This window comes from Petromyzon marinus, chromosome 68, assembly GCF_048934315.1.
Source record: "Petromyzon marinus isolate PM22_M1 ecotype Great Lakes invasive population chromosome 68, UKy_Petmar_22M1.pri1.0, whole genome shotgun sequence".
Classification (NCBI taxonomy): domain Eukaryota; kingdom Metazoa; phylum Chordata; class Hyperoartia; order Petromyzontiformes; family Petromyzontidae; genus Petromyzon; species Petromyzon marinus.
The window spans coordinates 7,193,312-7,214,481 of NC_133734.1; the positions used below are offsets into that span (position 1 = coordinate 7,193,312).

The 21,170-nt window shown below is 54.7% G+C and overlaps 1 protein-coding gene across 1 annotated transcript in view; it reads right to left on the reverse strand.

The window, feature by feature from the left end:
- Positions 1–7,932: 7,932 nt before the first annotated feature.
- Positions 7,933–21,170, reverse strand: part of LOC116956856 (prolyl 4-hydroxylase subunit alpha-1-like) — a 36,642-nt gene continuing 23,404 nt past the window's right edge. Inside the window, exons 9-15 of the mRNA XM_032978704.2 lie at positions 20,889–20,959; positions 15,378–15,477; positions 15,075–15,128; positions 14,678–14,743; positions 14,521–14,589; positions 13,473–13,569; positions 7,933–11,577 (exon numbers count right to left, since the gene is read on the reverse strand). Coding sequence (XP_032834595.2) covers positions 11,507–11,577; positions 13,473–13,569; positions 14,521–14,589; positions 14,678–14,743; positions 15,075–15,128; positions 15,378–15,477; positions 20,889–20,959 — 528 coding nt within the window. The 3' untranslated portion in view covers positions 7,933–11,506. The remainder of the gene's footprint in view (positions 11,578–13,472; positions 13,570–14,520; positions 14,590–14,677; positions 14,744–15,074; positions 15,129–15,377; positions 15,478–20,888; positions 20,960–21,170) is intronic.

Consider the following 21,170-nt stretch of genomic DNA (forward strand, 5'->3'; position numbering starts at 1 on the left):
ACTCCTCACTACACACTCACACTACAGCCTTACACACTCCTCACTAAACACCACACTACTGCCTACACACTCCTCACTACACACTCATACTACAGCCTACACACTCCTCACTACACACTCACACTACAGCCAGCACCACACACAGCCTGTGAACACTACAACAGCCTGGACTACTACAGTCAGCACCACAGCCTGTGAACACGACTACAGCCTGTGACTACTACAGTCAGCACCACAGCCTGTGAACACGACTACAGCCTGAGACTACTACAGCCAGCACCACAGCCTGTGAACACGACTACAGCCTCAGACTACTACAGCCAGCACCACAGCCTGTAAACACGACTACAGCCTGACTACTACAGTCAGCACCACAGCCTGTGAACACTACAACAGCCTGGACTACTACAGTCAGCCACAGACTGTAAATGCTACTACAGCCTGGAATGACAGCACCACAGCCTGTGAACACAACTACAGCCTGAGACTACTACAGCCAGCACCACAGCCTGTGAACACTACTACAGCCTGGGGTGACAGTCAGCGCCACAGCCTGTGAACACAACTACAGCCTGAGACTACTACAGCCAGCACCACAGCCTGTGAACACTACTACAGCCTGGGATGACAGTCAGCGCCACAGGCTTTAGTCGCTACTACAGCCTGAGACTACTACAGCCAGCACCACAGCCTGTGAACACTACTACAGCCTGGGATGACAGTCAGCGCCACAGGCTTTAGTCGCTACTACAGCCTGAGACTACTACAGCCTGTGAACACTACTACAGCCTGGGATGACAGTCAGCGCCACAGGCTTTAGTCGCTACTACAGCCTGAGACTACTACAGCCAGCACCACAGCCTGTGAACACTACTACAGCCTGGGATGACAGTCAGCGCCACAGGCTTTAGTCGCTACTACAGCCTGAGACTACTACAGCCAGCACCACAGCCTGTGAACACTACTACAGCCTGGGATGACAGTCAGCGCCACAGGCTTTAGTCGCTACTACAGCCTAGGATTACTACGACGGCCCTGAACTCTTGCTGCTGCTGCTGCTGCAGCCTGGATGATGCAAAGCAGGCCCCGACTACAGCCCAAGCTCCAAGTGCGGTGCACGCGGAAAGACCACTGAAGGCGAAGCCACAGTCAGCACTACAGCGCGAGCTACAACCGTGGAACTACAGACTACACTAAACTACGGGCTGAGCTACAGCCGTGGAACTACAGACTACACTAAACTACGGGCTGAGCTACAGCCGTGGAACTACAGACTACACTAAACTACGGGCAGACAATTGTCGGCCGAGCTGCAGAATAAACTACAGGCAGATGACTATCAGCTGAGCGTCGGACTAAACTGCAACTACAGGCGGACATCGACTATCGGCTGAGCTACAAACTAAACTACGGGCGAACAATCTATACATATCGTCCGAGCTACAACCCTTAAAATAGCAATAAGACTAAAGCCTCAACTACAGGCAAAGTGAACTGTGAACTACAGGCCGGGCCCACTGAAGGGCTGCAGGTGATCTACAGCCGTGGGCTACAGTCTGAGCCACAGTCTGATATACAGACTTGAGCTACGCTTTGATCTGCGTGAAGATCACGGACGGGGAATGCAAGCCTGAACTACAGGCAGACCCGGGTGTTGTGAGCTGTGGTCTGGATGGTAGCCGGGGCAACGGTGCTGAGCTACAGGCAGACCCCCGGGTGTTGTGAGCTGTGGTCTGGATGGTCGCTGCTCTGGCAAGAGAGCGATCGGGAAAACTACAGCCGGAGCTACGGCCTCCACTACAGGCGGAATCCCTTGCCGCGTGGGGTCGCCTAGCGTTGGAACAGCCACCGAAATGTTGTGACTCGGCACCAAACTACAGCAGGATGACAACCACCAACCCCTACCATCGTCACTCGTCACCGTCAATACCACCACCGTCAATACCACCACCTCCATCAATAACACCGCCTCCATCAATAACACCACCTCCATCAATAACACCGCCTCCATCAATAACACCACCACCTTCATCACCACCATTGAGTACCACCACCAGTAGCACAACCATCAATACCTTCACCACCGTTCCATATCACCACCACCATCAATAGCACTACCATCAATACTATCATCACCACCGTTCAATAGCATCACCATTTGATATCACCACGTGGTGTATCGCTAATCCCACGTGGGAGTGTTTGCGTCGAGGCTGCTGCTGCTGTTGTTTGGTTCGTATCGCGCCTAGGTCCACTCAGCCTTGAGAGTAGTGGCGGGGGGGGGTGACGTTATTAGATTATTGATGAGCTCCGTGACTGTCGAATCGGTTTTAACCCCAATAAAGATGAGATGGTGATGGCGGTGATGGTGGCGGTGATGGTGGTGGTGATGGTGGTGGTGATGGCGGTGGTGGCGGTGGTGATGGCGGTGGTGATGGCGGTGGCGGCGGTGATGGCGGGGATGGCGGTGGTGATGGTGGTGATGGTGGTGATGGTGGTGGTGATGATGGCGGTGGTGGTGATGGCGGTGATGATGGCGGTGGTGGTGATGGTGGTGATGGCGGTGATGATGGCGGTGGTGGCGGTGATGGTGATGGCAGTGATGATGGCAGTGATGATGGCAGTGATGATGGCGGTGGTGGCGGTGATGGTGGTGGTGATGGCGGTGATGGCGGTGGTGATGGCGGTGATGATGGCGGTGGTGACGGTGGTGATGGCGGTGATGAATGGCGGTGGTGGCGGTGATGGCGGTGGTGATGGCGGTGGTGATGGCAGGGATGGCGGTGGTGGCGGTGATGGCGGTGATGGCGGTGGTGATGGTGGTGATGGCGGTGATGGCAGGGATGGCGGTGGTGATGGTGGTGATGGCAGTGGTGATGGTGGTGATGGCGGTGATGGCGGTGATGATGGCGGTGATGTTGGTGGGGGTGGCGGTGGTGATGGCGGGGATGGCGGTGGTGATGGCGGTGATGATGGCGGTGGTGGCGGTGATGGCGGTGGTGATGGCGGTGATGGCGGTGATGGTGGTGGCGGTGATGGCGGTGGTGATGGCGGTGGTGATGGCGGTGATGATGGCGGTGATGGCGGTGGTCATGGCGGTGGTGGCAGGGATGGCGGTGATGATGGCGGTGATGATGGCGGTGATGATAGCGGTGGTGGCGGTGATGATGGCGGTGGTGGCGGTGGTGGCGGTGATGGTGGTGGTGATGGCGGTGGTGATGGCGGTGGTGGCAGGGATGGCGGTGATGATGGCGGTGGTGGCGGTGATGGCGGTGGTGATGGCGGTGGTGATGGCGGTGATGATGGCGGTGATGGCGGTGATGATGGCGGTGGTGGCGGTGATGGCGGTGGTGATGGCGGTGATGATGGCGGTGGTGGCGGTGATGGCGGGGATGGCGGTGGTGATGGCGGTGATGGTGGCGGTGATGGCGGTGGTGGCGGTGATGGCGGCGGTGGTGATGGCGGTGATGGTGGTGATGCTTAGATGCTTGATGATGGTGGTGAGTCTCTGGGTCTCTGTGTAAGTCTCTCGATCTGTGTGTCTCTCTGGGTCTCTGTGCGTGTCTCTGGGTGTCTCTGTGTGAGTCTAGGTATCTATGTGACTCTCTGGGTGTCTGTGTTGGTCTCTGTGTGAGTATCTGGGTCTCTGTGCGAGTCTCTGTGTGAGTCTAGGTATCTATGTGACTCTGGGTGTCTGTGTTGGTCTCTGTGCGAGTATCTGGGTCTCTGTGTGGATCTGTGTGGCTCTCTGGGTCTCTGTGTGAGTCTCTGTGTGAGTCTGGGTGTCTATGTGACTCTCTGGGTGTCTGTGTTGGTCTCTCTGTGAGTCTCTGGGTCTCTGTGAATCTGTGTGAGTCTCTGGGGCCTCTGTGTGAGTCTCTGTGTGAGTCTAGGTATCTATGTGACTCTCTGGGTGTCTGTGTTGGTCTCTATGTGAGTCTCTGTGTGAGTCTGGGTGGCTATGTGACTCTGGGTGTCTGTGTTGGTCTCTGTGCGAGTCTCTGGGTCTCTGTGTGGATCTGTGTGTCTCTCTGGGTCTCTGTGCGAGTCTCTGGGTGTCTCTGAGTCTCTGTGTGAGTCTCTGGGTGTCTATGTGACTCTGGGTGTCTGTGTTAGTCTCTGTGCAAGTCTCTGGGTCTGTGTGGATCTGTGTGAGTCTCTCAATCTGTGTGTCTCTGTGTGAGTCTCTGTGTGAGTCTGGGTGTCTGTGTTGGTTTCTGTGTGAGTCTCTGGGTCTCTGTGTGAGTCTGGGTGTCTATGTGACTCTCTGGGTGTCTGTGTTGGTCTCTGTGCAAGTCTTTGGGTCTGTGTGAATCTGTGTGAGTCTCTGGGTCTCTGTGTGAGTCTAGGTATCTATGTGACTCTGGGTGTCTGTGTTGGTCTCTGTGCGAGTCTCTGGGTCTCTGTGTGAATCTGTGTGTCTCTCTGGGTCTCTGTGTGAGTCTCTGTGTGAGTCTGGGTGTCTATGTGACTCTCTGGGTGTCTGTGTTGGTCTCTGTGCGAGTCTCTGGGTCTCTGTGTGAATCTGTGTGAGTCTCTCGATCTGCCTCTCTGGGTCTCTGTGTGAGTCTGGCTGTCTGTGACTCTCTAGGTGTCTGTGTTGGTCTCTGTGTGAGTCTCTGGGTCTCTGTGTGAATCTGTGTGAGTCTCTGGGTCTCTGTGTGAGTCTAGGTATCTATGTGACTCTGGGTGTCTGTGTTGGTCTCTGTGCGAGTCCCTGGGTCTCTGTGTGAATCTGTGTGAGTCTCTCGATCTGTGTCTCTCTGGGTCTCTGTGTGAGTCTCTGTGTGAGTCTGGGTGTCTATGTGACTCTGGGTGTCTGTGTTGGTCTCTGTGTGAGTCTCTGGGTCTCTGTGTGAATCTGTGGGTCTCTGTGTGAATCTGTGGGTCTCTGTGTGAGTCTTTGGATCCCTGCGAGTGTAGATCTGTGTGAGTCTCTGGATCTGAGCGAGTCTGAGTCTGTGTGAGTCATTGTGAGTGTGCTTGTCTCCAAGTTGGTATACCTCTGCGAGTCTCTCTAGGGAGTCTCAGAATCGTCACATTTATTAATCACTGCAGGAATCCGATGAGGCATATCAAAGATATTTCTACTCCCCCCCCCCCCCCCCCCACAGACGTTGCAACCGCTCGCGAGATGTACTAACGAGACTCATTATAACCTCGACAGCATCGTTTCAGGCACCTTTCATATCGAAGACATCTCTCTCCGCAGGACGAGCGCGTGAAAAAAATGTAACTAGGCTCAAGAGCCGCAGACGACGCTGCAAGGGTCATAAGACAGAAAGTGAATATTATTTCTGTATACATTTGATGAACGTCTGTCATACATTTGTTGAACATTGCGCGTACTTGACGTGGAATATTCCAACTGATGAAAGGGTAAAAAAAAACCCTATTTATATTTTGCTACTGGCAAAGGAGGTTTTCGTGGGCAAGCTGTCTCTGGCGTGGACCAATCAGTTTCAAGGACAATGCACCACACAGGAATAGGTTTTACCCTTTTAACTGGCACAAAAACTGACACCTTTATTCAAGGCAGCATCGTGTTTGCAATAACCACAACACAAGCAGTCAAAATGCAAACAAAAAAGACAACTCTGATAATAATATTGGCACTGTCCTTGAATTTGATTGGTCCACACCCGAGACAGCTTGCCCACGAAAATTCAAGGACAGTGCCAATATTATTATCAGAGTTGTCTTTTTTGTTTGCATTTTGAGTGCTGGTGTTGTGGTTATTGCAAACATGATGCCTTGAATAAAGGTGTCAGTTTTTGTGCCAGTTAAAAGGGTAAAACCTATTCCTATATCTTGTTTCTGGCAAAGGAGGTCTCATAATGTTAATGCACCACACATTACCAGGGTGCTGTTTTTGTTGTTGTTTGCATTTTGACCGCAGGTATTGTGGTCAATGCAAACCATGATCCCTTGTAAGAAGGTGTCAGTTTTGTTGCCAGGTAAAAGGGTATATAAAAAAAGACAACCTATTATGTTGCTACTGCCAAAGGGAGGTCTCATGATGTTTAGAATCCCCCTTGGTTCGACGTTCCGTTTGTTGAACCCATGAGGAGACGACCGCTCTGGCGGTATAATCGGGAAGCAGCAGAGAAGAACCCCCCCCAGCCGAGCGAGTGGACACAGTCTTTGACCAACGTGTGATAGATAACGTGATCAATAGACGAGATGTGGAAATCGATTTGTGCAACTTAAATTTTTTTGATTTAAAGCTTTCGTGACTGCAGTAATTCATATTCTTAGTTCTTTCGGTAAAGTCACGTTGATGGGAAACAACAAAATATATATATAAAACAATAAAAAATTCTCACGACGTTTCGACCATAACACCTGAAGACGACCGTTTGTTATGGTCGAAACGTCGTGAGAATTTTTATTGTTTTATATATATTTTATTATTTTGTTGTTTCCCTTCAACGTGACTTTACCGAAAGAACTAAGCATATTTTTTTTTTCGATTTAAAGTTTTGGTGACCTGCAGGAATTCATATTCTTGGTTCTTTCGGTAAAGTCGCCGCGTGGAAGGGAAATACGTGACGTTACCGTAAGAACCAAGAATTCCATAATCTTTGGTACTCTCGGTGAAGTCATCACTGTAGTAAGGTAGAACAAAAAGAATGGATGACGGACCTTCCGATCGCAACACAAGCAGCGTCCGTCGTCAGACGTGAAACAGCCACGGCAGAGGAGGGACTGGCCCGTCGTAGGAGAGAGAGCTGCTGCGTCGAGAGTTCGCGTGGGAGTTTTGGTGGGGCCCAACGCACTGGTTAGTGGGCGGAGCTAGAGAAGGAATTTGTACGTAAATGCGAGGGGTCGGCGTGTCAGTGTGAAACGGCCCAGCCAGCCATCGGGAGGTTGTGCCAATGAGAGGATTGGCGTGGCAATGTCAGAGAGCCCGTGCAACAGGAACCAAACCCCCCCCCCCAAAGAGCGAGAGGTACACGTGGTGAGAGTGATGCACAGAGAGAGACACAGAGTCGGAAATAACAGCCGGCATAGGTAGGTAGGAAACATCACAGTTAAGACTTGGTTGATAACGTCCTTCCGATGATTGCTCAGTTTGTATCCACCTTCTCGGCTGAAGTCGTGTCTGTGTTTATATATCTGGATGGCTTCATGAACAAATCTCTGATGATAACCGGTGGGTTTGCAGAGCACCTTCGTCTGGGAAAAATCAAATTCGTGCGAGCCCACTGCGTTAACACAATGATCAGCAACGGCAGAGGTATTGGTCCTAGCGTGTTTCAGATCTGCCTTGTGTCCGCGAACGCGGCCCGAGACATGTCGCTTCGTTTCCCCAATGTAACTGCTACCGCAGCCACGACTTCAGCCGGGAAGGTGGATACAAACTGAGCAATCATTGGAAGGACGTTATCAACCAGGTAAAGTCTTAACTGACTGTGATGTTTCCATCCTACCTACCTATGTCAGCTGTTATTTCCAACTCTCTGTGTCTCTGTGCACCACTCTCACTGTGTGTACCTCACATTGACACGCCGACCCCTCGCATTTACGTACAAATTCCTTCTCTAGCTCCGCCCACTAGCCAGTGCGCTGGGCCCCACCAAAACTCCCACGCGAACTCTCGACGCAGCAGCTCTCTCTCTCTCCTACGACGGGCCAGTCCCTCCTCTGCCGTGGCTGTTTCACGTCTGACGACGGACGCTGCTTGTGTTGCGATCGGAAGGTCCGTCATCCATTCTTTACGTTCTTCCTTACTACAGTGATGACCCCACCGAGAGTACCAAAGTGCGTGGATTCCTGCAAGTCACGAAAGCTTCAAATCAAGTAAGAAATAAACTGTGATTTAAGACGCGTCAAACACGCGTCGAGGCGTATTGCTCCACCAGGTTCAGACGTGGCTTAGTTTTTGGTACGCGAAAGCTGCGACTTACAGACACCTCGGTGAAACAGAAGTGCGGTTGAAATTGTTTTTTTTAATATTTAAAAAAAAAATCGGCAGTATATCATCACCATCGGTTATGAAATCTCAACATCACACAAATCCCCGAGTTAGTCGTCAACAGTGAATCTTTGGTTCGGACGTCGCATATCCGACCCGTGTGTGGGTGGGTGTTTCCGTGCGAGTCTCTGGATCTCTATGCGAGTCTTGAGTCTGTGCAAGTCTGTGTGAGTGTCCGTGTCTCCAAGTTGGAGTACCTCTGCGAGTCCGTCTCTCTTGCGAGTCTCAGAATCGTCACATTTATTAATCACTGCAGGAATCCGATGAGGCATATCAAAGATATTTCTATTTCCTACCCCCACCCCCCACAGACATTGCAACCGCTCGCGAGATGTACTAACGAGACTCATTATAACCTCGACAGCATCGTATAAGGCACATCTCATATCGAAGACATCTCTCTCCGCAGGACTAGCGCGTAAAAAAATAAACTAAAACGACGCTCACAAGGTGCAGGCGATGCCTCGTTGAAACAAGAACGGGCTGCGGTTGAAATTAAAAAAAAAATTGTTTAACATTTTTAACAAAAAATCTGCAGTATATTATTCTTATTCGTATTATTTTTATCACCATCGGTTATAAAATATCAACATCACACAAACTCCCGAGTTAGTGAACAACAGTGAATCTTTGGTTAGGACGTCGCATATCCGACCCGTGTGTGTGTGTTTGACGGAACAGCGGATGCGGGCCCATGTCCTTGACACCAGGACCTCCTGTGGAGCTGATCTGCCTGCTGACCATCGACTTGTCATCTGCAAGATGCGCCTGCCATTCTTCCCCTCCGGTGGTGGGTGTACACCCAGGACCCCATTCAAACCCTTAGTGGCCTCTGGTCTCAGTTGATGAAAGTTGCAAGCGAGAATTTCATCGGCTGCGGCTGAGGTTGGCATCATCTACTCCTGATGTCGAGGGGAAATGGGCGAGGTTTAGGACTGTGGCTCATGCAGCTGCAATGGCTGCTTGGGTACGCGGTCCAGACCTCCCCAGAGACCCTGGCTGACAAGAGGACATGCTCAGGCTGGCTGAGAAAAAGCAACAGGCCCATTCTCATCTACAGCATCAGAGAATGAGGCGGCTTACCACAGCCTTCGCTGGGAGGTTCGGAGAGCCGTGAGGCGCTGCTAAGATGGGTGGTGGTCGCAGGTTGCTGAGGAGATGGAATCTGCCTCAGTGGCCCGTGATCACAAATCGCTCCAATTCCATCAAAAAGTAACTTGCAGCGCCACACCTATTATCATCATTAGCGAAAAGAATGGTGATCCAATCTGCGACCCAAAGGAACAGGTTTGCAGATTTGCTGAGCATTTCTGTGAGGTTCCGTGGGGGGGGGGGGGGGGGGGGAAATCCCTCAGCCAGGAAAACAATGTGGCACAAAGTGGGGATGACCCTGCTGAGGCTGCGGTGCCTCAAATATTGGAAGAAGAAGTCACCCCCTGTGAGTGGCTGGCTGAGGTGCCATCTGTTGAGGAAGTACTGAAGGCGATCCGGAGTCTGAGACCAGGAAAGGCAGCGGGGCAGAGATGATCTCCCAAGCGAAATGCTGAGGGAGGGCAGCGTTTGTGCACAGACTGCCCTATATGACATCATAACAACAGTCTGGACCGCTGGACGGGATCCGCAGGATTGGAAGTATGCCCTGGTGGTCCCCCTCTAAGAAGGCGGACCGCACAGACTGTAACAACTACAGGGGCATCTCACTCCTCAGTGTGCCGGGAAAGGTCCTGGCAAGGATTATTCAACATCGCCTCGCCAGGCACGCTGAGGAGAGGCTTGCGGAGCCCCAATGCGGTTTCAGGAAAGGGCAGTCCCCTACAGATGCCATTTTCTGTCCGTCTGCTACAGCAGAGGTGTAGGGAATTGCAACAAGACCTACATCTCTGCTTTCTCGACCTGGTCAAGGCCTATGATACCATCAGTAGGCCTGGGCTCTGGGTTGTTCTTCGTGCTTTTGGAGTCCCTGACCCTCTGCTCACGATCATTAAGGACCTTCATATGATGGTGAGCGGGCCCGGGTAAAACTATGTGGCCAGGAGTCGGATCCATTCCCTGTTCAACTTTGGGTGTAACGGATGTCCTCTGGCTCCAACATTATTTAACATCTATTTTGAGCACGTAGTTCGTGAAGCCTTCGATGGCTGTACCGGAGGAATTTCCATCTAGTACAGATACAGTGGGAGGCTGATCGATGCCCGGGTGCGGTCCAGTGATGACTCCCTATTGGTCAACCACGTTATGTATGCCGATGATCTGGTGATTGATGCTGTCTCAGAGGGGGAGTTGGAGGCGCTGCTGCTGAACCTGCCACTGAGAGGGTGGGGCCTTACCATCAGCCCCACCAAAACTAAGCACCTGCCTATGGATTTTGTACCATCGGACACTCCACCCCCACAACTCCCAATCGGTGATGGGGCAGTTGTGCAGATAGTGGAGAGTTTCCCATACCTGGGCAGTGTGCTTATGACCGGCTCCAGTTTAACAGCAGAGGTCTTACTCCGAATCAGTCGAGCGGCAATATCTATAAATCAGTTGCGTAACACTGTGTGGAAGCTACCTGGTCTGTCGCTACACACGAAGCTTCAGGCCTTCTCGGCCATGGTCATTCCCTCCCTTCTCTACGCTTGTGAAACGTGGACCCCCTGAATGGAACATTTTCGCTGTTTAGAAACATTTAGGCTGGCCTGCCTACGATACATCCTGGGTTTAACCAGGCTGGATTGTGTGAGGAGCTCACAAATCCTTGAAAGATCTGGATAAAGTCCCATTGGTGAGCTCCTCCGGCAGGCAAGTCTGCGTTGGCTGGGTCATGTAGCCCGCATGCCCAGCCACCGCATTCCGAAACAGCTTTTGTTCGGCCGGATTAAGGGGGCTAAACGGGCGCAGCACGGGCTAGAGAAGAGATGGAGTGGTACAGGAGGATGTGGAGCTGAGTGGACTTGCCGATGACTGGTACCAGCGGTGTCAAGATCGGCCTCTGTGGAGGAGGCTCGTGAAGGACGCTACTGGGCAGTTGGAGGTAGTCGCCCTCCAACAACAACGGAGGGCGGAGCAGCAAAGCTCACAACAACGAGCGGAGCGCCGGGTGGCTAAAGCACATCAAGTTGGCACAGTCGGGGGCACATGTGGTGCCTCAGCCACTCATCTGTCAGTCGACCCGTGGCACCTGGGTCTGCCCTGTGACCTCCTGCAAGTGGGGGTTCCACACTTCACGTGGCCTTAACATGGACATAGCTTGGCACAAGTTCCGTGGTGACGTCACCGCCACTTAGTGGCGAATGGCAGGTATTGGTGAGTGGGTGACTGAGTGGGTGAGTGACTGAGTGGGTGAGTGACTGAGTGGGTGAGTGACTGAGTGGGTGAGCGACTGAGTGGGTGAGCGACGGAGTGGGTGAGCGACGGAGTGGGTGAGTGACGGAGTGGGTGAGTGACGGAGTGGGTGAGTGACTGAGTGGGTGAGTGACTGAGTGGGTGAGTGACTGAGTGGGTGAGTGACTGAGTGAGCGAGTGACTGAGTGGGTGAGTGAGCGGTCACTCTGTCTGGTTGAGTGAGCATGGCCGTTTAAACTCCTGGCCTCGTTCATGAATCCACTTGTTAGAGACTGCGGAGAGAGAGACGCACGGAGATGATACACCACAATACACATAGCAAGTCTCTCTCCCTGTGTCTCTCTCTCTCCCTGTGTCTCTCTCCCCGTGTCTCTCTCTCCCCGTGTGTCTCTCTCTTCCCGTGTCTCTCCCTGTGTGTGTCTCTCTCCCCATGTCTCCCCGTGTCTCTCTCTCCCCGTGTCTCTCTCTCCCCGTGTCTCTCTCTCCCCGTGTCTCTCTCTCCCCGTGTCTCTCTCTCCCCGTGTCTCTCTCCCCCCGTGTGTCTCTCTCTCCCCGTGTGTCTCTCTCCCCGTGTGTCTCTCCCCATGTCTCCCCGTGTCTCTCTCTCCCCGTGTGTCTCTCTCTCCCCATGTCTCCCCGTGTCTCTCTCTCCCCATGTCTCCCCGTGTCTCTCTCTCTCCGGGTCTCTCCCCGTGTCTCTCTCTCTCCCCCCGTGTCTCTCTCTCTCCCCGTGTCTCTCTCTCTCCCCGTGTCTCTCTCTCTCCTTGTGTCTCTCTCTCTCTCCCCGTGTCTCTCTCTCCCCGTGTCTCTCTCTCCCCGTGTCTCTCTCCCCCCGTGTGTCTCTCTCTCCCCGTGTGTCTCTCTCCCCGTGTGTCTCTCCCCATGTCTCCCCGTGTCTCTCTCTCCCCGTGTGTCTCTCTCTCCCCATGTCTCCCCGTGTCTCTCTCTCCCCATGTCTCCCCGTGTCTCTCTCTCTCCGGGTCTCTCCCCGTGTCTCTCTCTCTCCCCCCGTGTCTCTCTCTCTCCCCGTGTCTCTCTCTCTCCCCGTGTCTCTCTCTCTCCTCGTGTCTCTCTCTCTCTCCCCGTGTCTCTCTCTCTCCCCGTGTCTCTCTCTCCCCATGTCTCTCTCTCTCCCCGTGTCTCTCCCTGTGTCTCTCTCTCCGTGTCTCTCTCTCTCCCCGTGTCTCTCTCTCTCCCTGTGTCTCTCTCTCTCCCCGTGTCTCTCTCTCTCCCTGTGTCTCTCTCTCCCCGTGTCTCTCTCCCCGTGTCTCTCTCTCTCCCCGTGTCTCTCTCTCTCCCCGTGTCTCTCTCTCTCTCTCCCCGTGTCTCTCTCTCTCTCTCTCCCCGTGTCTCTCTCTCTCCCCGTGTCTCTCCCTGTGTCTCTCTCCCCGTGTCTCTCTCTCCCCTTGTCTCTCTCTCTTTCCCCGTGTCTCTCTCTCTCTCCCCGTGTCTCTCTCTCTCTCCGTGTCTCTCTCTCTCCCCGTGTCTCTCCCTGTGTCTCTCTCCGTGTCTCTCTCTCCCCTTGTCTCTCTTTCCCCGTGTCTCTCTCTCCCCGTGTCTCTCTCTCCCCGTGTCTCTCTCCCCGTGTCTCTCTCTCTCCCGGTGTCTCTCTCTCTCCCCATGTCTCTCTCTCCCTGTGTGTCTCTCTCTCTGTGTCTCTCTCTCCCAGTGTCTCTCTTTCTCTCCCCGTGTCTCTCTCTCTCTCCCCGTGTCTCTCTCTCTCTCCCCGTGTCTCTCTCTCCCCGTGTCTCTCTCTCCCCGTGTCTCTCTCTCCCCGTGTCTCCCTCTCCCCGTGTCTCCCTCTCCCCGTGTCTCCCTCTCCCCGTGTCTCTCTCTCCCCGTGTCTCTCTCTCTCCCTGTGTCTCTCTCGCCCCGTGTCTCTCTCTCCCCGTGTCTCTCTCTCCCCGTGTCTCTCTCGCCCCGTGTCTCTCTCTCTCGCCCCGTGTCTCTCTCTCTCTCCCCGTGCCTCTCTCTCTCTCCCCGTGTCTCTCTCTCTCTCCCCGTGTCTCTCTCCCCCCCGTGTCTCTCTCTCCCCGTGTCTCTCAAACCGCCGTGTCTCTCTCTCCCCGTGTCTCTCTCCGTGTCTCTCTCTCCGTGTCTCTCTCTCCCCGTGTCTCTCTCTCCCCGTGTCTCTCTCTCTCCGTGTCTCTCTCCCCATGTCTCTCACCCCACTTGCTCCCCACTAGGACGGGGCAGGCCGCGTGTCTCGTGCTGTAGTCGCCCTCTCCGCTCGCAAGCAAATTAAACCAGAAAACGGCCGTGCCCTGCACACAAACACGAGGAGAGAGACGCGGGGAGAGAGACACACAGGGAGGGAGAATAAGATACGGCCACCGTGAACCCCACCCACACGGCCACCGTGAACCCCACCCACACGGCCACCGTGAACCCCACCCACACGGCCACCGTGAACCCCACCCACACGGCCACCGTGAACCCCACCCACACGGCCACCGTGAACCCCACCCACACGGCCATCGTGAACCCCACCCACACAGCCACCTTGAACCCCACCCACACAGCCACCTTGAACCCCACCCACACAGCCATCTTGAACCCCACCCACACGGCCACCTTTAACCCCACCCACACGGCCACCTTTAACCCCACCCACACGGCCACCTTGAACCCCACCCACACGGCCACCTTGAACCCCACCCACACTGCCACCGTGAACCCAACCCACACAGCCACCGTGAACCCCACCCACACAGCCACCGTGAACCCCACCCACACAGCCACCGTGAACCCCACCCACACAGCCACCGTGAACCCCACCCACACGGCCACCTTGAACCCCACCCACACTGCCACCGTGAACCCAACCCACACAGCCACCGTGAACCCCACCCACACAGCCACCGTGAACCCCACCCACACAGCCACCGTGAACCCCACCCACACAGCCACCGTGAACCCCACCCACACGGCCGTCTTGAACCCCACCCACACGGCCGTCTTGAACCCCACCCACACGGCCACCGTGAACCCCACCCACACGGCCACCTTGAACCCCACCCACACGGCAACCTTTAACCCCACCCACACGGCCACCTTTAACCCCACCCACACGGCCACCGTGAACCCCACCCACACGGCCACCGTGAACCCCACCCACACGGCCACCGTGAACCCCACCCACACGGCCATCGTGAACCCCACCCACACGGCCGCCGTGAACCCCACCCACACGGCCATCGTGAACCCACACAAACCTTTATTGGCCAAATTGCCGCTCCAACATCTGGAAACACAGTGGCTCCTCCGGCTGGCACATCGCTCATCTAGAGAGAGACATGGGGAGAGTGAGATACAAAGACTACCTGTATATGCGTCTCTATGTGTCTCTATGTGTCTCTTTGCGTCTCTCACATAGATAAGAAACGTTGCCATGCGGTTCCCCGTCCCGAGTTCCTTAAAGGCATCCGGCTCCTCCTTCTGAACTCGCAGAGAGAGAGAGAGAGAGAAAGAGGAATAGAGGGGAAGAGAGGCAGAGATAGAGGGGGAGAGAGAGATGAAGAGAGATAAGGGAGAGAGGGAGAGGCAGAGATAGAGGGGGAGAGAGAGACATTACACAGGTTATCGTTATACTCCACTCAACGCCAGATATATCGGGACAAAGAGAGAGTTTGTGTGCGTGTGTACACGTGGAGTGGGTGAGTGGGGCGGTGAGTGGGGGGGTGAGTGGGTGGGTGGGTGGATGAGTAAGTGGGTGAACCAGTGGGTGGGTGGATGAGTGTGTGGGTGGGTGAGTGGGTAAAATTCTTACCCGACCAAAGTCGAAATGAGGATCATATTGTCCACCCATGCCATAGTTAGCCACCTGCAACATCAACATCAGCATCACAACCACCGTTTATCTGCTCACCCACCCACGCGCCCACCCACGCGCCCACCCACGCGCCCACCCACCCACTCACTCGCCTACTCACTCTCTCACCTACTCACCCCCTCACTCACCTACTCACTCACTCACCCACCCACTAACCCATGCACCCATTCAACCACTTACCCACCCACTCACCCACCCACCCACTCACTCACCCACTCACTCACTCACCCACTCACTCACCTGTAGCTCCTCTGCAGTGTCCATGTTGAGCCCAGTGATATCGGCCACTCTCTCGTTGAGTCTCTGCACCAGGGGGTGATGCTCAGATCTCAGCCAAGCACTGCCCCGGAAAGACGGAGAGAGGGAGGGGGAGAGAGAGGTGGGGTGAGATAGAGAGAGGGGGAAGAGAGAAGGGGGAGAGAGAGAGGACAGAGAGGGGGCGAGAGAGGTGGGGAGAAAGAGGGGGAAAGAGATGGAGATAGGAAGAGGGATACACAGGGAGGAGAGAGATTCAGTGAGAGACCCATCTCCTCGTGTGTAAGTGTGTGTCTGTGTGTGTGTCTGTGTGTGTGTCTGTGTGTGTGTCTGTGTGTGTGTGTGGGGAGCGATAGTGTAGCGGTTAGCGCGCTGCGCTATGAACCTGGCGACCCGGGTTCGATTCCCGCTCACGGCCAACACCAGTGACGATTATCTGAACCGGTCCCGGGCCTCCCCTAGGTCGACTCAGCCTCAAATGAGTACCTGGTGCGGTGTATAAACATTGCCACTAGGGAGACAAAGGCGGTCGGGCATGGTGCTGGCCACCCACCCCCTCGTGTACCGTTCCGGCCTTAAAAGGTGCTCGCTAACAGCACTTGCCCCTACAGTCTGTTAAGGCTATATGGGGGATCTTTGTCTTTTTATCTTTGTGTGTCTGTGTGTGTCTGTGTGTGTGTCTGTGTGTGTGTCCGCACAGACTGTAACAACTACAGGGGCATCTCACTCCTCAGTGTGCCGGGAAAGGTCCTGGCAAGGATTATTCAGCATCGCCTTGCCAGGTACGCTAAGGAGAGGCTTGCGGAGCCCCAATGCAGTTTCAGGAAAGGGCGGTCCTGCACAGATGCCATATTTTCTGTCCGTCTGCTACAGCAGAGGTGTAGGGAATTCCAACAAGACCTACATCTCTGCTTTATTGACCTGGTCAAGGCCTATGATACCATCAGTAGGCCTGGGCTCTGGGTCGTTCTTCATGCTTTTGGAGTACCTGACCCTCTGCTCACGATCATTAAGGACCTTCATGATGGTGAGCGGGCCCGGGTAAAACTACGTGGCCGGGAGTCAGAGCCATTCCCTGTACACCTTGGGGTGCGACAGGGATGTCCTCTGGCTCCCACATTATTTAACATCTATTTTGACCACGTAGTTCGTGAAGCCTTCAATAGCTGTACCGGGGGAATCTCCATATGGTACAGATATAATGGGAGGCTGATCGATGCCCGGGTGCGGTCAAGGGATGGCTCCCTATTGCTCAACCACGTTATGTATGCTGATGATTTGGTAATAGCTGCTCAGTCAGAGGAGGAGTTGGAGACGCTGCTGCTGAGACTGGAGCGTGCCACTAAGAGGTGGGGCCTTACCATCAGCCCCACCAAAACTAAGCACCTGCCTGGGTATTTTGTGCCATCGGACACTCCACCCCCACAACTCCCGATCGGTGATGGGGCAGTTGTGGAGAGAGTGGAGAGTTTCCCATACCTGGGCAGTGTGCTTATGACTGGATCCAGTTTAACAGCAGAGGTCTCACTCCGAATCAGTCGAGCAGCAATATCTTTTCATCGGTTGCATAACGCTGTGTGGAAGCTACCTGCTCTATCGCTCCGCACTAAGCTTCAGGTCTTCTCGGCCACGGTCATTCCCTCCCTTCTCTACGCTTGCGAAACGTGGACCCCCCTAATGGAACATCTTCGCTGGTTAGGAACATTTAGGCTAGCCTGTCTACGATCCATCCTGGGTTTAACCAGGCTGGATTGTGTGAGGAGCTCACAAATTCTTGAAAGATCTGGGCAAGGTCCCATCGGTGAGCTCCTCCGGCAGGCAAGGCTGCGTTGGCTGGGTCATGTAGCCCGCATGCCCAGCCACCGCATGCCGAAACAGCTTTTGCTCGGCCGGATCGAGGGGGCTAAACAGGCACGGCCCGGGCTAGAGAAGAGATGGAGTGATGTGGTACAGGAGGACGTGGAGCTGAGTGGACTTGCCGATGACTGGTACCAGCGGTGTCAAGATCGGCCTCTGTGGAGGCGGCTCGTGAGGATGCTACTGGGCAGTTGGAGGCAGTCGCCCTCCAATAGCAACGGAGGGCGGAGGAGCGACGCTCATAACAACGAGCGGAGCGCCGGGTGGCAAAACCACAGCAGGTTGGCACAGTAGGGGGCACAGGTGGTGCACCAGCCAGTCATCTCAGTCAGTCGACTCGTGGCACCTGGGTCTGCCCCGTGACCTCCTGCCCGCGGGCGTTCGACACTTCACGTGGCCTCAAGGTGCACATGGCCTGGCACAAGCGTCGTGGTGACGTCACCGCCACTTAGTGGCGAATGGCGGTTGTTGTCTGTGTGTCTATCTGTGTGTCTATCTGTGTGTGTCTATCTGTGTGTGTCTATCTGTGTGTGTCTATCTGTGTGTGTGTCTGTGTGTGTATCTGTGTGTGTGTGTCTATCTGTGTGTATGTGTGTGTCTGTGTGTGTGTGTCTATCTGTGTGTGTGTCTGTGTGTGAATGTGTCCGACAAAACAACCCCCTACCTCCTCGTTGGTGCTGGACGGCAACGCTGTGGTGAGCAGTGCAGTGGGGGGAGGGCCAACTCAGATTGGCCATTTCCCTTCATGGCATTTGTAACCACCACAGTGGCCAAATGGGGGCTCTGGACAAGTGCGAGGGGCTGGTAACCCTTCCACCTGCAATTAACTACCGCCAAACGACTATTTAAAAAATGTATTAAGCTTGTGCCGGAGGCCCCGGGGGGACAGGCGTCTATGACGTCTCCTGGCGAAACCCCATTTGGCGGAGCCAGGAGACTGAATCCTTACCCTCGGGGCTCCTCCAGAAGCAGCAAAAAGCCACTGCAGGTGGCCACGTAGAATGTTCGAACGCTCACTGTGGAGGAGAGGCTGCCACTCCACTGTCGGGAGCTGGACCGGTACCGCCTGGATCTCTGTGGTATTCAGGAGGTCCGGTGGACCGGCTCTGGCTCCTGTCACCATGAGGGGTGGACAGTCCTCTACTCGGGGCAGGAGACTGCCAAACAACAGGGAGTGGCTCTTCTAAACAAAAGATAGAAGGGGGTGTGGGAGCGTGACGGTGAGGTGTGGGAAGCTGTAAGCCCCAGGCTACTTTGGGCTCGCCTTCCCATCAACCGGAGGCGAGGAGTGGTGGTCGTGGTTACTTATGCCCCCACCGAAGATGAATATCCGTGGAGGGATGCAGGCAAAGCCGATGAGTCAGATGCCTTCTGGGGTTGGCATCTTCCCCTACTCCTCCTGATGTCAAGGGGAAATGGGCGAGGTTTAGGACTGTGGCTCATGCAGCTGCAATGGCTGCTTTGGGTACGCGGTCCAGACCTCCCCAGAGAGCCTGGCTGACAGTGGACGTGTTCAGGCTGGCTGAGAAAAAGCGACAGTCCCACTGTCATCGGCTACAGAATCCCACGTCGGAGAATGAGGAGGCTTACCGCAGCCTTCGCTCGGAGGTTCGGAGAGCCGTGAGGCGCTGCAAGGATGGGTGGTGGTCGCGGGTTGCTGAGGAGATGGAGTCTGCCTCAGTGGCCCGTGATCACAAATCGCTCTTTAACTCCATCAAAAAAGTAACTTGCAGTGCCACACCTATTACCATCAGGGGAAAGGACGGTGATTCAATCTCCGACCCCCAGGAACAGGTTTGCAGATTTGCTGAGCATTTCTGTGAGGTCCTGGGGGAAGGGAAATCCCTCAGCCAGGAAAACATCGTGGCACAAAGTGAGGATGACCCTGCAGAGGCTGCGGTGCCTCAAATATTGGAAGAAGTCACCCCCTGTGAGATGCTGGCTGAGGTGCCATCTGATGAGGAAGTACTGAAGGCGAACCAGAATCTGAGACCAGGAAAGACACTGGGCAAAGATGACCTCTCAAGTTAAAGGCTGAGGGAGGGTGGCGTTTGTGCGCAGACTGCCCTACATGACACCATAACAACAATCTGGACCAGTGGATGGGTTCCGCAGGTCCTGGAAAGGATTATCCAATATCGCCTTGCCAGGCACGCTGAGGAGAAGCTTGCAGAGCCCCAATGCGGTTTCAGGAAAGGGCAGTCCTGCACAGATGCCATATTTTCTGTCCGTCTGCTACAGCAGAGGTGTAGGGAATTCCAACAAGACCTAGATCTCTGCTTTATTGACCTGGTCAAGTCCTATAATACCATCAGTAGGCCTGGGCTCTGGTTTGCTCTTCATGCTTTTGGGGTCCCTGAACCTCTGCTCACAATCATTAAGGACCTTCATGATGGTGAGCGGGCCCGGGTAAAACTTTGTGGCCGGGAGTCAGAGCCATTCCCTGTTCACCTTGGGGTGCGACAGGAATGTCCCCTGGCTCTCACATTATTTAACAACTATTTCGACCACAGAGTTCGTGAAGCCTTCGATGGCTGTACCGGAGGAATTTCCATCTGGTACAAATACAATGGGTGGCTGATCGATGCCCGGGTGTGGTCAAGGGATGGCTCCCTATTGGTGGGGCCTTACCATCAGCCCCACCAAAACGAAGCACCTGCCTGGGTATTTTGTACCATCGGACACTCCACCCCCACAACTCCCAATTGGTGATGGGGCAGTGGTGGAGAGAGTGGAGAGTTTCCCATACCTTGGCAGTGTGCTCATGACCGGCTCCGGTTTGACAGCAGAGGTCTCACTCCGAATTAGTCGAGCGGCAATATCTTTTAATTGGTTGCGTAACGCTGTGTGGAAGCTACCTGGTCCGTCGCTTCGCACTAAGCTTCAGGTCTTCTCAGCCACAGTCATTCCCTACCTTCTCTACGCTGCGAAACGTGGACCCCCCCCAATGGAACATCTTCGCCGGTTAGAAACATTAAGGGCTGGCCTGCCTACAATCCATCCTGGGTTTAACCAGGCTGGATTGTGTGAGGAGCTCACAAATCCTTGAAAGATCTGGGCAAGGTCCCATCGGTGAGCTCCTCCGGCGGGGCAGGCTGCGTTGGCTGGATCATGTAGCCCGCATGCCCAGCCACCGCATGCCTAAGCTTTTGTTCAGCTGGATCGAGAGGGCTAAACGGGCGCGGCACGGGCTAGAGAAGAGATGGAGTGATGTGGTACAGGAGGATGTGGAGCTGAGTGGACTTGCCGATGACTGGTACCAGCGGTGTCAAGATCGGCCTCTGTGGAGGAGGCTCGTGAAGGACGCTACTGGGCAGTTGGAGGCAGTCGCCCTCCAACAGCGGAGGAGCGATGCTCACAACAACGAGCGGAGCGCCGGGTGGCTAAAGCACAGCAGGCTGGCACAGTAGGGGGCACAGGTGGTGCATCAGCCAGTCATCTTAGGCAGTCGACCCGTGGCACCTGGGTCTGCCCCGTGGCCTCCTGCCAGCGGGCATTCAACACTTCTCGTGGCCTCAAGGTGCACATAGCCTGGCACAAGCGTCGTGGTGACGTCACCGCCAATTAGTGGCGATTGGCGGTTGTTGTTGTTGTGTGTGTCTCTGTGTGTCTTGTGTGAGTGTGTCTGTGTGTGTTCACCTCTTGGAAACTCTGTAGTGAGCGACCGTCAGTTCTCCTGTCTGAGGGTCATGGACTGTGGCTCTCTGCAGCTGCACACGGAGAGACACACGGAGACATACGATGAAGACACACGGACAGAGACACCCAGAGACACAGAGAGACACACAGAGAGAGAGACATGGGGAGACACGTGGAGAGACGGGGAGAGACATGGCCAGAGACCCCCTCTCCCCCCTCTCCCCCCTCTCTCCCTCCCCCTCTCCCCCCTCTCCCTCCCCCCTCTCTCCCTCCCCCCTCTCT